Below are 16,986 nucleotides of genomic sequence, written 5' to 3' on the forward strand. Positions count from 1 at the left end.
AAAACCTGCAGCTACAATGGTAGGAAGTATTTATACATAGTGGTACCATGTGGTGTGTGCTCCTATACTATAGTGATATCCTATTTATATTCTCATACTATATTTAGTTGTTTTACCATGTATCCCAGCTAATCCAAAGAATGAGGCATTCAATATCTTACAGATAACCCCACTTTTAACACCAGGCATTCACCATACCCGATGACATCAATGCAGCTCCCATGAAAAGAAAACAGGGAATGCCAAAGTGTTATTATATGAAGGGGCTTCCATTTTGCTCATCTGTGAATACATGGGTACACAAATTTCTTTCTTTAAAAGGAATGAAGTTTTAGCAATATCTCTGTTAAGGCTATCACCTTGACTCTGCTTGGTATTCAAACAAAAATTCTTCTCCTGCTAGACTAAAGCAGATGAAGAATAATCTGCAGTCTTCCAAAGATTTCTTTATTATACATTCATGGATTGTCTCATAATAAAATCCGCACCAAGTTTATTGTCAACATTACAAAATGAATAAGAAACTCCAACATCCAGCATTCCTATCAGTGCTAATAGTGAACAATACTGCCCTTACTCCCAGAGTGAGCAGAAGCTGCATATCACTGTGACCAATGTATTTTAACTCAAAGACTTGACATTTACAGCCGCTCTACCTCTGTCTTTTTATGCCATAAAAAGGTGGTGAGTTATGTAATTGTTCTGTAGTTCTGTTACTTTTCTTAAGGTCGTCTATATATTTTTGGTGGACTACACAGATTCCCAAGTCTCTATACTCAGCTGTAGTCAAAACATGTGTTTTTACTCTGAAGTAAAGATGCAGTTATAATTTCATAAGTACAAGTCTCAGTAATGGTAAAAGAAGAGAGATATGGTGGTGTTCCTAATTGCACATTAATTGTAGTCCATGTTAAAGGTCTCTTCAGTAATAAAGCAACATTATTTGTATTACTCTGCTTAAAATAGAGAAAAATATTATTTGTATTGTTTTCTTTAAAAAATGCAAAGCCAGACTTAGCATTCATGACAAAGTGTTTCCCAGTATAAGGATACAGTACTCAAGTGAGCAGATAATACTGCTCAGAAAGATAGCATTTGACATGGAATATATATTTGATATTTCTTTCCAGTTAATCTGTAAGTATATACAATTTATATGCACACAGACACAAAAACATAATTTTGTGTGAAGGCAAGGTGGGAGCAGAGACAACTTTCGAGTGCTTCACAGCCTTCTGAACTCACAGGTATGTACTCAACTGATTTCTAAGTCAGAAAATGAAAACTCCTATTACTTGAGCTTGGATTTGTGTAAGTGTGATAAACCCAAAGCTGCACCTTCCCACTCATTCCCTCTGCAAAGGAGTCAACAAGACCTCTCTGGCTGATTTTCCTTGGTGAGTGCAGAGAGCATATGTAGTGAGTACTCCACAACACAGTCCAATTCATGATTTGACTGTTAATTAAACATGAATATAATATGAACTTAACCCTTTTTTCCTTGTCTTTCACAGCCGTAGAGCATGATACGCATGAGATTGTTAGTAATGTTACTGTTGCATAACTTAACTATACAGGATGTTGTTGAATGCTGACATATCCATGGACAAGAGGAGGTACAGCAACTGAGCAAGTAATTCAAATTTGTGGTGTACAATGCTAATACAGAACTTTAGGATGTATTAAAAATTCTCAAGAGGAAAACATCTTGAAATTTATTATAACGTAAGTAGTAAATATATGAATGTGTTTTTACACAGGTAGCAGTTAGTGCTTGCTATAGGTATGTTTCAACCACTAGTGAAATAAAAACTCACCAATTCAATGTGTTTCCTTCAAAACAATATTAAGTGTGTGGCTATGAAAACAGAGTGACACATAAAAAAAAGCAAAAGTCATATACCACAGAGTAACATTTTTATGACTAGAAGAAAACAAAAAATTATGTACATAAATACATATATTTTTATATATAGCAAATTACAGTTTCCTGCACTGAACACTTATCAAATACACAAGTACTGAACAATACTGGATAGGGTGCTTTGTCACACCTCGTGGTCTCCTTAAATTCCTGTGAGAGTGGAAGACACATTTTTATGGAGGATACTACTTGTTCAGTGATGCAAGCTCACACAATAATTAAAAATTTAAGAACAAAAAAACCCTACAGAATTGACTGATATTTCCAGCACAGGCATCTTTAAAAACAAAATGAGAATACTCTACCACTCTTCAAGCCTGTGCCCCAACAGAGAATCTGTGCCAGAGAGCTTTATTCTGTACAACAGTGATGAATCTGGGAAATAAATCTAACACTCAGCTTTGTCCAATGGCTTGTCAAAGCTGTTGTCTTTCTGATAGGCAGGTCAGTCTATCAGGCAGGGAGGAATCACCTTCCAGATCCCCTCCAGAAATCCTACCCTTTCTCTTGGACCTAGGCAGCTACTCCCACAATCTTCAGATCAAAAACAAGGCACTGACTGGTTTTCTGGCCATTACCTTTCCAAGGTACTAGGAACTGTGGTTACTACCATCATGGGAGATTTTGAAAGGGGTAACACCAAACTATTTTTGAGGACTATGTACAAAGTTATTTTGGTTTTGAAAATAGAAAGCATTCACACCACACTTTTCATTTCACCTGGCCAGAAATGCTAAGCTCAGATTCTTAATTCATAAATAACAATCCTTATTGACAAGGATGATATAGACTCCATTGGGTTCTTGTGACCTTACCAGAAACTGTCTTCAAAGTACTGCAGTTACTAGCTAGGAATAAGAATCCCATTTAGATGTTCTTCAGAGCACACAATAAAAATATTTATATGTTATAAAAAGCACTTGGTTGTCTTCACAGATTAATGATGTCTTGAACTTGGGGGATTGTAAATCCAGTCCATTACAATAAGAGTCATACTCACAACCATGAAGATTATGCCAACTATGAGGAAGATTAGAGCCTGCAATTGGAAAATGAAATTTAATAAATAAAGCAAGTGACTGAGCAGGCAGTAGCTCACAGGTCGTCCCACTGGATCTGCATTAGTGTAGTACCCATGGCCTAAGTTTGTCTTATTCTGTGTGACTAAAACCCAAGTAATGTTGTACAGGGATACACGAATCAAAATTAGTCCTGTGTGAATTTCAATCCAAGAGAGATGGACTTCACACAGCTAGATCTGAAAACAACCCAATTTGGTACTGTGAACAATAATAAAAAATATAATAAAGAAACAATTTTTAAAAAAATCTTTAAAAAAGACAAATTTTCAGTCAATGATTATAGTCTCTGGCTTTAACAACTTCAGAGTTAATCTGCTTAATCTTTATTCGACAAACAGGTAAGCCCATATCTCTCATCTGGCAGTATTTCTGTATATATTCAAGTGATTCAGGTGCTTCTAGTCACTCTTTGCTTTAGTGGAGTTTTAGTTTACCATATCCCGTCCACACTTAACAATACCCTGTTTTGTGAAACAAAGATGAATATTGTATGTGATCTCAGTGCAAGGTGTGAAATTCTAGATGTGTCTAACACACAGCAACATGAAGAGTGAACAATGACACATGAAAAAATATTCCTAGTCTCTCTACAATAACAGCTACAAAAGAAATTGTAGAAATCATTTCACCATAATAAATTTCTTTTATACTTGAAGTATGTATCAGTTGAACTCACATGACTTTTGTGAATGTATGTATACGAATATATAGAGATGTATATATGCCCATCTGTTTACATTATGTGCCCGCATATATATTTCATCAATAACTTTTCTAATTGCGTTTTCAAAGAACATTTCCTCAGTGATAGTAAAATGTGCAGACAGTTATCAATGTTCAAGATGAAAGGTATATCAGTGGCAGTCCAGCATGACATATAGACACATGCTGTGCATAAATGATAGACTTTCATATATGTATCCTATAGGTGTGTGGATCTGTCTCAGAGGAGAGCTCACTATTACTTATTTATCTCTGCAGTACAGTTTCCTTCTTAACCTTGGCCTCAAATCTTCCTGTTAATCCGCAGCTGGTCTTCTAACATGAACCAACAACTTCTTATACACAGTCATGGTGCTATTTATGCATAAATAGCAGGTGTCAACTGGAGTTTAGATTGGATTTAGGAAGTCCCTTTTTCTAGTGGTTTAAGACACACTTTATCCTAAACACTTAGGTGAGTGTCAGGAGCAGTAGGGCACTAAAGGCTTTGTCTTGAGAAGACTCAGGTGAATCCCACTGCCCAACCTGTATTTTGAGTGAGACACTACCATTTAGGAGCAAGTGTCCAATGTTGCAAGTCAAAGGTCTGAGTATTAATGAAGAGTGGGAATCACACACCCTCCCACCCTTCCTTTTGCAATTGCCCCCAGTTCTCTTACCCCAATCTTCTGGGGAGACCTCAGGGGTTCCTTCTTAACAATTCGCAGGTAGAAGGCACCAGGGAGGATGAAAATCAACATTGTAGCAGAAGAGGCTCCTGGAAGAGACAGCAGAGCTGAGTGATGCACCTTTTGACAGAAAAGCAGAGTGGTGCACCTGCAAAAGAGAGCCTGTGGGGAGGAAGCTGCCATTCTGAGCCCAGCTGTACAAATGTGTGTAAACCACATGCATGGAGAGCCATGGATGTCCAAACACTTATTTGGGTGCTTGGGGCCCAAAGAGACACTTGTTACTGGGAGGCTTTTTTCAAAATGATGTGGCTGTGGTGGAGATGTCTGCATGTCAGCTGGTGAAGCAAGGACAACTAGACATTCCCAAGACGGGGTGACCCTGGAAAGCAGGTATTAAAAAGAGAGTGGATGAACTGAGCCTAAGAAGTGCCTACTCCTCTCTGCTGAGCAGAGTCTAGCATGAAGACCTGGGTATAAAAGACAGGGAGGAGCAAACCAGCTGCAGAAACCCCATGGAGACACCTTCCTTAAGGGCATCTGCATCCCTGAGTCCTCAAGTACTTCAGAGCACAGAGGCTCTTCCTGGACCTCTTTGGACTGAGGCCAAAACTGACACAAAGAAAGTGGTAGGGAGAGAACTGTTGGTGTCAAAAGAAATGTGTCACTTTTTTTTCTTTTTCTAGCATAACAGTTTGGAAGTCAATACATTTTTTCATGCTATAGGTGCTTGAAAACCAAAGGTGATTTCCCTCTCCTCCACATATATTAAATTCCCTTTTGGTCAAAATGGGAATTCCTTACCAGTTTCATATTAGGATTATCGGATTCCTTGTGCCTCATGCAAAGTAACAACAAAGTTGGATGGACTGTAGCTTTGTCTGTTGGGAATTCTTACATCCCCTTTAACTTCAATTTGTATTTATATTACTCTACTGTAAGACCAAACAGAGATTGACCTTCAGTCCTCTAATGTAAATATGTTGTAGAAAGATAAGAGTCGACAAAAAGTATTTATGAAACCTACCGATAAATCCAAAAATGTCTTTAATAGTCGGGACAAAAATTACAAGCAGATTATTAAAAGCCAAAATTACTGCTGCAATCAGGAAATGTCTTATCCAACTGAATGGCCTTTTGGGAAACAGCAATGCACTGATAGATGAACGGATCTGCAAGAAAAAAACAGCAGGGAAAGTAAAACAACAATTAATTTATCTTTGCTTTCATTTAAAAAAAGATATCTATATTAATTACTTCTGCTGTGAGAAATTCTGACTGAAAAAATGTGTTTTCAGCCTTTGATTCCCTTAATAATCTCACTCTGATGTAGGTTTTTGAGAACTGAGTTCACAGTTTAATGCAGAAACTCAAATATTTGCAGTGTAGGAGAAAGTCAAGTAAATAGGGTGTAAAATCAGGGACATGAAATCTGTTCAACTGAAAGATGCTAGTATCAGCAAAAAAAATCCTCAAAGAGCCCTCCACTATATGTACTAATCAGCAGGCAAAAAAAGAGAGCATGTGTGAAATATGAGTTGCTGTATTCCTGAACCTGATGAAAATCCCACAAGAATCCCACAAGTCATTTACTTTTCTGAGACAAAGAGGAAGCTGTTGTTTTACTTATCATTGAATATGTACATATACATATCTGAAAAGGAAAGCATATTTTTTAATGCCACTTGGAAATTATAATCCTAAAACCTATTGCAGAGGATCCTTTTTTGCTTCACTGACTTTCTCACACATCATGAATGTTTTTTTGCTTTTACAACATAAGAGATGCTAAGTAGAAAAAAGGTCAAAAGCAAATCCATTTGGTGGCTGGAGATATTCCCAAGTACCACAATTAACTTAAAAGTTTATATTTAGAAATTGAATAAAAATAATTTATACTCAAAAAAGCTCCAAATGCACTTCTGTTTGGTTGTTTTAAAAAAATATATAACTGCTTCTGGGAGAGTTTGGCAATTGAATATATATATGGGGTTCTCTCAGTGTAATACATCACTTGAAAACATGCCAGGATTTTTGTATTTAATGTTTTTCAGGTTGATTGATGCAAACCAATATTAGGAAGAGGGAGGTAGATTGAACTGTCCAGTTTCTGAGTTGATGTAAAACAGGTTTATTACAGAAAAAACCTTCCTCCTGCGTTCCTGTGAACTTACTGTCAGTGTATTGTACATTGTTGCTTTTGCAATACAGTCCTTAATAAGAAGCTATCAAACAGAAGTTTTACAGTGACTAATGGTATATAGATCTATATTTAATTTATTTTTGTGGCAATGCAATATTTTATTTTAAATAAAAGACCCTGACTACTTTAAGAAAATACAAATGGTATGATTCATAAAAAAACCAGTTGATACAATTATACTGCTTGTTTGAAGTAATAAGATTGCTGAGCTGGCTGTTCTGATAGAATGTGTAAAGCTCTTTGATATTCTGGTTTACAAGCAAATGGTATTTTCTCAGGGGTTCTTTCAGTGGAACAATCAGTGCTGTGGTATGCAACTGCTAACTATTCAAATATAAAAATGATTATACAGAAATCTAAAAATACAAAATGCTACACCTGACAGACAGGTTTTTTTGCAATGCCCTTAGCTTGTTTTCCCGTGAAGACTGATCAATTTGTTAAGACTAACTTAAACATTTAGCCACTGGTTTGAACATGATGGTTAAGGCAGGGCACTGGAGCTCTCCAAGCTAGAAGGACTGACCACTCTGGGTGCTTATACGTGAAGTTTTAAAATATATTTTTATTCAGTAGACAACACTGAACAGTGATCACTGCTCTTAGGCATTTGTCAGCAAGCCCGGAAAGAGTACCTACACAGAGAGTGTTTTGCATCCAGGACAACGCAGCAACAGGACCCCTGGGTTACTCAGATGGGAATGCTGCTGTGATGCTGCTTGCTGGGAGCCCTCCAGCAGCATAGTGCTGGGCTTGTACGTGCTGTACCAATGACATGCCAGCCTCCCAAAACAAAATGATGAGGATCAGCTATTATCTTCTCTGCTGCATTGCAGTTCAGGGAACACATAAGGCACAGTCTTATCCATTCAGAGGCCTGGAGCTCTGCTTACTGAGGGAGACTGATCCATGAGGAGGGTCAGTCCCTCTGCAGAGTGATTTGTTTAGCTGTGTCTTTCTGTCCCTGCTACTGTGGTTATTGTGTTTTTCCCAGTGAAGAGCACACAGAAGCTCCACACTTTGCTCAGAAAACTGACTTTGCACTTCTGTTATGCCTCTTTTTTTCTGGCATTTAGTTTCCTCACCTGTCCATAGACTCAGGCCTGTAAGGTGAGCACAGGAGCTCTGTCCTTGTACTTTAGCAGCCCAGTAGGGGAGTTCTGCACAATGCATGACCTGACTTTTATGTGTCTGTCCTAAGTTTGGATTCTATAGTAGGTGCCTGTGTCTGTATTAGGAAATCTCATAAGTGGGTTCAGTATATCTCCAAGACTTTGGTACATAGCACTGCTCTGATAAATATAGTACAGAAAGAGTCAGAGAGAGCCAGAGAAGTCATTCCTGGTTTATTTATAAAGACTGATTTATTTCAGTCTTTCAAATTTTGCAACCCTAACTGCCTAAGGTATGAACCTCTGGTCAAACTGCATATGAGAAAACAGACTTCTATATCAAAAGCTTGAACTTACTTTTCTTCAGTGTTAAAATCTGTCTGTGCTGATCACATTCAATCACTGTGTATGGGTTAGCCCTGATTTCAGCAATGTTACTTACAGGGAAAAGGACAAGGGGCACGGTCAGGGTTACAGCCACCAGCACTGCCAGGCGAACTGACAGCAAAAGGGTGTCAAAGGTGTACACTTTAGTGTATGTATGAAGTAGCTCATCTTCAACTTCTCCTACAAAAAGGAAACAGAAAGGAGTTAAATCACTTAAGCAGTGCCTTGCACATTTAAAAGGATCTTTATACTGCAGCCAGATAAAAGATAAGATTAACTTTAGCCCAGCTGCTGTCATTAGATACAAGTTATGGGCTAGACATGAAAGAGGAGTTTTCCCACTGTGACTAATACAAGTCCATCATTCAGAGATGATGAGGGTAATACAGCTCTGAGGTGATGCTTTCTACTCTAGTATCTTTGAGACGACTTTGAGAAAGTCATTAAGTGGATGTAGAACCTGAAGTAAAAACAATTTCTGTGATATGAAACAGCTCACTGGACTGGTAACAGCTCCTTTTGACCTCCACCCAGATGCCCCAGCTCTCAAACAGACCCCTCTTGCCCCAGTGATAGGGAGCAGATTGTGCTGTATCATTCACTTCTCTGCTGTATGGAGGAACTAACAAGGTAAAAAGAGGTGGTATTTGCACAAAATGGTGTGCTAATAGAGGGACTACTCTGTTTGCCTATCGGTTAGTCTAGCTCATCCAGACTTTTTTTACACTAGAATGATTTGCACCTGTTTTTCAGCATAGATGAAACTGAACTGGTGGCGTCAGAGACAGATTGGATAGCACTTAATAGTGTCATGTAAAACTGTTGAGCACTAGAGTATTTTTAGTACTCTTGGCCTTTGCCAAGAGTCAGATTTACAGCAGCTTTTTGTCTGAGTTCACATAGTCAAGGGAGACAAAATTAGTCCCTCTAGTAGGTGCCTCTGAGTCTCTCACAGGTGAGGAACTTGTGGCCTGACAGTTGGGTAAGTCCCACATTTCATTCAGAAGGCTACACACTGTGTATTATCATTGAATCTTGCTTAAATTTGGATTCAGGCCCCCATAAAATGCATTAATACTTGAGTCTTTGTGATAGAACCAGCTCACCTGCACTAAAAAGCAAGGGAAAATTCTGCAGAAAACCGGGTTTTGACCTACCATAGAAAGTAAGGTATCCAAAGAGGGCAGCCAGAAGATACATGATGAGCATGCCAGTGATGGAGATATTTGAGACATTTTGCATCCGCTTTCGGGAGCGACTGAAATACAAAAGAAAGAGAATAACAGTCCTATAAAGCCTCTACTTGTGCAAGAAGTGCTCTGAAGTGTCTTAGCTCTCTGACATACCCTCACTGGACAGTAAGTTCATAGCAACTATATTGGTTACAGAGAGCTCTTGATGCTTTACAATTCTGTTCAGAGCAGCACAGATTTATAAAATGTATTGAAACTGCATTTCTAGTGCTTTCTCTGTGGCAACATAAAAATGTGCCACATTATTTTGTGTATCATTATTTATTATATGTCAATCTCAAATGGTATATTTCACATTAAAAAAAAAAAGAGGGACTAGAATTACAGATCTGTTAATAATTATAGACAAGAGTTTTCAGCCATCTCTATATGAACATACCCTTATATCTACATAGGGCTGTTCTGCAGGTTCAAGAACCCCTTGCAGATCACATCCTTTCTTCACAAATCCTTTGGTTAAAGAAAATCTTCATCTTATAGGACCTGCAAGCATTTTCCCAAGTCATATGAGAATTTTTACTGCTTCTGAAGTTAAACCTACTGAAACAGGGGGTAATGGTTCTTAGCGTCCTTGAGTTTTGCAACATACCCTCCTGTAATGCAATTTTTGCTGTTCAACAAATGCCTTATATAAACCCTTCCCAACTATCAACTCTACTGTTTTAAGCAAGTGCTTTTGATTTTTAATATTTGTTAAGCAGAACAGGCTGAGTGAAGAGCTTATCTCACCCAAACCAGTGGCACCCCAAGAAATTTTAAGAGTAAACAGCGAGTGACACAGACACAGAACACATTTAGGTATTATTAGAAACCAGAATTATCTGTTTCAGTGCAAACAAGTTCCCCAGTTTGTTTCAAATCATTTGAAGGACTGTCCAGATTCATCCTTTACTAAGTAATATTGATCCATGCAGTGGTTCTCTGTCACCAATATCTGACTACAAGATCAAAGCAAAGCCAAAATCTGCTTACTATGGAAAGCAATAAATCATTATTGTGGGTGTTTACACACCAGCAATCAAAGGACAACATGTAGAAGGTGATCTCTATCTATGGTTAACTGGAAGTATCGGACAAAATTTAAGAACCTTACTCTTTGAGTTCACTGTATATTGGTAGCACCTCAGGGTGGCATACGAATGCAAATGCCAGGATGGGTATGGCATAGGCAGTCTGTAAAATAAAGCTCCCATTAGTAAGAATGGTCACGACTGTACCTCTGACTTTTGGCAGGCAGCAGTTTAGCTGTGGTACAAGTGGTGGAAAACAAATTCTACAGAATGTCCCTTACCCGTGAGTTGAACACAAAGTATTTTGGCTGGCACTTGACACTACTGTCGCTGTGTGCTTCGTATTCTACACTGCTTTTCGGGGAGGTAGCTTTTGGCTCCTCAAGGCTTGGGAAATGCCCAGCTGTGTTGTCCATCATGAAATTCACACCAGAACCGAATGACTCATTTGATAACATGACCAGGTGCATTGGCACTGTGTTATTGGTGGAGGTCCAGTTTTCAACTCCGTGGTCCATGATGGGAAGAGGACACGGTATTTGGGATTTCTTGAAGATCACCTACAAAAAAGTAGCCAATGTTATCAGAAGAGTGCCACTGTAGGAGATTACACATCTGTGGTATTCCAACAGAAGTATAAACAGACACTGAGAAAGAGAGGAAGAAAGAAACCAAGTGCTACAAATTCTGCTTCTTCTGCACATATTTGTTGTTACTCTGACTCTGCTGTTTTCCTGCTTTATTTTTTTAAACTGATTTTTTATTCTGACTTCATTCATCAATGGGTTGTTAATTTGATTCAATTGCAGGGGCTATTCTAACATCCACATAAAATTGCCACGGTATGAAGTATAAAAGTGTTTCAGGTTTGCAGAGTCTGTGTTTGGCTAGAGACAATACCCAAACAGTCACCTACCACACTGACAAAGAAAACCATACAGGTCAGCGAAAACCCACTCGTATAACCAAGATAACCTGTGCAGCAAGAAAAACAAAACAAAACAGATCAAAATAGTTCAGTTACATATAAATTCACTATCCTAACAGGACTAAGAAATGAGCTTAAGCAGGGCATTAAGCTTACCTAAGCTTTTTAGAAGGGAGAGGGGAAGAATAACCACAACTGTTACAAGTATGACGAGGTAGTTCCCATTAAGGTACCATTCTCTAAAGAGGAAGAATAAAAATAAAAACAATCATCACTGGCATCAAAGTGAAAATTTTTCATCTCAGGTTCAGGCTGGGAAAAGACACCTACCCAGAATTCTCCTCAAGTTTCATAAATGCTCTGATGACTTCAGGAAGTTCATATTTAATAATAAAGAGGTAGCTTGACATTGCTGAAAAAAAACCCAAACAAAAACAAAGACCTTCAGAGAAAACTAGACTTCCAAAAAAAGAAAAATTTTTGCTAAAGTAGGGAAATGAGTTTTGTTTAAATAACAGTGTGACTAAATAAATAAATAAATAAATCCTTTTTATTGTTATGAACATGTTCTGAATGACATATAGCATTCCATATTAGAATACAATACAGTTACTACTGAACTTATAAAATACTTAAATCACTCTTAACTTTTCCTTTTGCTTTTTTGCTATATATATATATTTCTTTCCAATGGATGCTGTCCATTCTCATTCTGTAGTAACTTGTTACTTCCTCTAGATTTCTCCAGCTACCTTATCATTCCTACTTTCAAATTCTTTCTTCCAACATCTTCTCTATATATAAAGAATGTCAAGACTCCTCATATAAGAGTGGACTTCTATACATCTCATTTAAAATGTACTGCCAGAAGTAATGCTTTTTTCATTTGTTTTACATTTGTCACAGAGAGGTCTCTGGTGTCTGGTCTCTGGGTCAATCTAGACAAGAAATAGAGGAGCAGCTATTCCTCTTTAATAGGGAAGCATATTTCATTTCTGAATTCAACCAATTTGATATCCAGGCTTGAGGAAGGAAAGGAATACCGTAGAATAACACCTTTTGTGTGTCTATTGCAGTACAGAGATGTGAACTACCTCTGTTTGTGTAGCAAAGTTGCTGTAATGGGACAGTATAGATCTGTTGATGGAGATTTGCAAAACATAGTAAGTTCCAATAGAGAAATCACCAAAAATCCAGCATAAATTTAATTGACTAATGGCACGTTTAATTTAAATTTCAATTACCTCTCCTTAAGGAATCTGTAAAAAATTACAAATTCCCTTTTGCTTTCAGACCTCGTGTTCTTCAGCTTCCTAAAGGCTTCTTCAAGTATAGTAAAGTAAAAAACTTTGTTGAATTACTGTACACTCTATCACTACTGTTTATATTGGTAAGTCTCCTGTTCTGAGAGCATGGAGGTAACTTCACAGATATTTCACAGGAAGTGAAATTAAAAATTACTTTTAACACACAATTTAGGAATAACCCAATCCATCTGTTACTTGAAGGAGATAATTCTGCTGAAAAATGAACTACTGGAAAGCCTTTTATGGAGAAGTCAGAACCCTATGCTGTTCCTTTTAAGTCAAACTAATCTTTTCTAAGTTGAAGCAGATGCTTCAACTAGATAGTAAGAGCAGTCTGAGCCACATTTAATAAAGAGAATAGCCAGTTCCTTGAGGACAGTCAGTCAGGCCACTTTAACCATCACTAAAACCTCTTCACTGGCCATGGAGAGATCCCAGGCAATTGTCTTTCACTATACACTGAAGTGACAGGTTGCTGAAAAAAGCGAGATGAATTGCTCATATGCTTCATTTTAACAATAAAATGTATGCTGTATCTGGTTCATCTCTGATGCCATTTAGCCAGACAGAGGAGAGAAAGAAATCACTTGTATTCTGTAGAACGAACATTGGAAGGTAGAAAACTCTTGTCTCTTACCTCCAATGTTCTGCATTGTGACTGCAATGAAAACACCACACTTCCCAGGCCAGCCAAATGCCTTTGATCCCAGTTTTTCATATATTAATGATCCTGAAAAAAACCCCAATCGAAACCAAAACCAAAATCAGAAAAGAAACATGAGTCACTACACAGTATACACTTCATAAATTGCATTCCAAGATAAAATGCATGCATGCATGCAGTACACACTCTGTCAATCACAGCTCCTACCTCCTTCTTTTGATATCTTCAGTAAAAGGTGGACTGAGTAGAGTGACAATATTGCTACGCTGAGCAGCAAAACTCTGCAAGGCAAAGCAGAAATCAGAATCCTAGCAGGACATCAGAGACATTCAGTTGATTTGAACATACACTTGTTGGTTCTCATGAAGTTCAACATGTAAATAGTTTTCAGCAAATTAGTTCTTTGGTCTTCCAGTGATAAATGGAAGATTAAATTAGCAGAGCTAAGTGTCAGCTGTAGCTTACTTGTGAGTACAGTTGCACCTTATACACTCTAAAAGCCCCTGAAGACTTGTTTGAGTCCAGTAAGTGCCAATTCTGTGGTAGTCCACTAGGAAAGAATCTTATATCTTAACAAGATCTCACTAAAGTAAACAGATTTCTATGCAAGAATCTGGTCTTTGGACTCTCACCTGCCCACTGACTTTTGATTTTCAAATCTCTCCTTAACTAGAGCTCTCAAAAAAACCCACAAAAATGAAACTCGAAACTAAATTGTGATTGGGACAACTTCAGTGCTACCTCTTGGCTGGTCACTGCTTTTGACTTTTGCCATATCACTCTGCAGTGGATGTTAGTTGCCTGCTGTGTAAATACATTAGAAATCTTGCATAATGTTAAAGCATGGAACCTGTTCTTGGAGCACCGGTAGCTTAGCCTTGTAGTCTTACTCTGCTTGAAGATACTGGTACCTGAATTCAATAATTCTTATTACTGCTATGTTCCTTGCACACAACAAGTTCATCCTATGTGAAGCTGTCTGCCTCTTGTAAACTGCTTGTGAAAAATGTAGCTTTGTATGACATTTTCAGGGCACAGCACTGTGGACAGCATATCTTATTACAATAACTGTCTTGTCATCAGCATGCCCAGGTGCTGGTGAGGAAGAGAACACGATGATAACATGACAGAGAGAGGAAATATGAATGCACTCTATCCCATGGCTAAACAGGAGGTTGTGCCCACACCTTCCACTCCACTGAACATGTGGTTTGGTTTAGACATAGATACTGACAGCCAGGTTGGTAAATGAGTTACAGTCAAGGAGCAGACACAGGCCCTGGGGCCAGGTGATGACCACCAGACCATCACAATTTCCTCTGAAGTTTCCCTTTTCAGGAGAGACAGACAGTGCAATCATCTTTGTGTGGGCAGAGTTGTGTCCTGCTGTGAGCTCATGTAATATTGGTAAGGGGGCATCATGTCTGAGGTCACAGGGCATCCTGCAGCTGCTATTCAGAGACATGATCTCCCTGTCCTCACACATGAGGTGCGCTAAACCAAAGTCCTCCTGGTTGTACTTGCTTTATTGTGCTGGGCAGCAGAAATGGTGGTCTGGTGCAGACTCCGTGCCACTGTAAACCTCCCCTGCGGGAAGGATGTAATTGTAACGTTTGGGCAACTTCTGAGTTTTCTGAGGCTTCTGTTTGCCTTCACCCTGTAGAACACCTTCCAGCATGAAAGCTGGCAGCATCATCTAAATTAGAATTCATGTCCAATAGTTTCCATTCAGCAGATGGGATTTTTCTGTCCCACTGACACTAACATCATGATCTGTGAAAACAAAGAAACTTCAAGCAATTGCCATGGGGGTAACAATAGCTGCACACAGGTTTATATTTTAAATAAAATTCCTTCCTCTACCAGAAAAGAGAATGTTCTGCTGCAAGAAATATGAAAATAGCATAGCAAAGAAAGTGAGGGTAGATGCCTTTGTTTTTTGCTTTAGCATTACTCCCTACTTTAGCACTGCCAACAGAGCTAATGTCATTAGGCTTGTATCAGAATTTTTAGCCACCAGTAAGTATGAACAGAGTTTCAAAATAAAGATATTATAAAGGTATTATTTTTCCCTGTTAGTGAGGCTTAAAATATCACAGTTTTCTTTCCAGTGATCATATATGAACATACCAGTTAGTACAAGTGCTCAGAGAAAGTCGGAGGAGAAAAAAATCCTACATTTTTTCTGACTCTGATACACTGCCAATTTTAGAACTGGCTTCCATTTTTTGCTCTGCAAGTACTATACCTAAACCAGCTGAGTGCAGGTGTTATGAAGTGCTTATACAGGATAGCATTTGAATCTACATTTAATTTTCAGTTAAAAATTATATTGGCAAAACAGGAGATGTTTCTTAGCAACTGGAAGCTACATGCAACATTTCAAATGTTGCTGTCATAGTTCCATAGTCCCCACAAGCAAGAAGCTCTATAAAAACATGCTAAATTTCAGTAATGTAAAAAAATGGTTAATTTTCGCACAGTAATATCATGGTTTATTCCAGCCTCATGGGAGGCTAAAATTAAGGCTTCAACTAAAATTAAAACCAGTCATTAAAAAAACCTCCCAAATTTATTTTTGATGCAGTTTGTCTCATTAAAAGGAGCCAGATGTTAGCCATCGATTAAAAAACTTCCCATGGCTATATGTTACTGTCTGTCAAAACCCATTCTGTGTGGATACTGTTTGTCAGTCACAGCCCAATGCTGTCCTTTGTGCACACTGGGTACAGACAGACCTGAACTAGTAACATTAGATCTGTGAATGTTTTTTCACTCAAAGCATGTTGCCATTTCAGATTATATCGAATACTCTTCTTCAATTTCTACATTGTGATTAGATAATTGAGGTGATGCAAACATATTTATGAATGATTTAATTCCCTTGTTGGATTCCCATACTGAACTGGCAAGATTGGTCTTATTATTTTAGGACCAGCATGCTGCTCTTTCCTTCTATTTTTCGACTGCACAGTATCAATTCACAGTCGTGTTCCTAACACAAAGGAGGTCTAAAATATTAAAAACATAAAAAGATTTTCAGCGGTCGATGGTTCCTTGTGGTGAAGCTGAAATGCTTTCATTACAGAGGATCTTGCAAGAATCTTCAGCTAACAAACCGAGTTTAACATACCTCTCTAACCATAAAAACTTCAGCTCCAGCCCCCTGCTTATAACCAATTTTTTTCTTTTTCTTTGTACTTACATGAAAAGGATAATTCCTGTGTTGGCCATGGCATAGGAGAGCCCTAAGATGCCGCTGCCCATAATGGCATTGCTGAGGTTGAACGAGGACATTCCAAAGGAAGTTCTACCCCTGTGCTGTTGGGCACAAGAACAGAAAATGGCAATTCATTTGCATTTTACTGAGCATGACTGGCTAATAATCCTCATTGCTGGTATTCCCTGTACTGCTTCCTTGATCCATGTAGGTGGGGCGATTTCAAGGTCCCAAGCCCAGAGGCACTTGCCACCATACGAAGTCTCTTTTCCCCAAAGAGAGCTGTGCTGGTAGTGCTTGCCTCTTCCCACCTTTTCATTGTCTCAGTCAGGAGGAGTTCTACATTCCTGACAGGTGACTAAAGTGACACAGTTACACTGGCTGTGCTGGCCAGCCTCTATGGAAATTCATAATGTTATCAAATAGATTTCCCAATTATTGATTTTTAGATATTCAAATTTCAAAAAAACATGAATACAACAGATTATTGAGTTTGTCTCCAAGT

The 16,986-nt window shown here is 38.3% G+C and overlaps 1 protein-coding gene across 11 annotated transcripts in view; it reads right to left on the reverse strand.

The window, feature by feature from the left end:
- Positions 1-1,829: 1,829 nt before the first annotated feature.
- The window catches only part of SLC38A4 (solute carrier family 38 member 4), a 156,932-nt gene continuing 141,775 nt past the window's right edge, over positions 1,830-16,986 (reverse strand). For all 11 annotated transcript variants that reach the window (XM_014871113.2, XM_088165588.1, XM_088165581.1 and 8 more), the window contains 13 exons: positions 16,467-16,582; positions 13,469-13,542; positions 13,235-13,327; positions 11,621-11,702; positions 11,447-11,529; positions 11,279-11,337; positions 10,644-10,922; positions 10,446-10,525; positions 9,257-9,357; positions 8,155-8,279; positions 5,425-5,569; positions 4,389-4,486; positions 1,830-2,963 (listed from right to left, as the gene is read on the reverse strand). In XM_014871113.2, the coding sequence (XP_014726599.1) occupies positions 2,862-2,963; positions 4,389-4,486; positions 5,425-5,569; positions 8,155-8,279; positions 9,257-9,357; positions 10,446-10,525; positions 10,644-10,922; positions 11,279-11,337; positions 11,447-11,529; positions 11,621-11,702; positions 13,235-13,327; positions 13,469-13,542; positions 16,467-16,582 (1,437 nt within the window). In that variant the 3' untranslated portion in view covers positions 1,830-2,861. The remainder of the gene's footprint in view (positions 2,964-4,388; positions 4,487-5,424; positions 5,570-8,154; positions 8,280-9,256; positions 9,358-10,445; positions 10,526-10,643; positions 10,923-11,278; positions 11,338-11,446; positions 11,530-11,620; positions 11,703-13,234; positions 13,328-13,468; positions 13,543-16,466; positions 16,583-16,986) is intronic.

The sequence above is a fragment of the Sturnus vulgaris genome, chromosome 5 (genome assembly GCF_052056855.1).
Source record: "Sturnus vulgaris isolate bStuVul1 chromosome 5, bStuVul1.hap1, whole genome shotgun sequence".
NCBI classification, from domain to species: Eukaryota; Metazoa; Chordata; class Aves; order Passeriformes; family Sturnidae; genus Sturnus; species Sturnus vulgaris.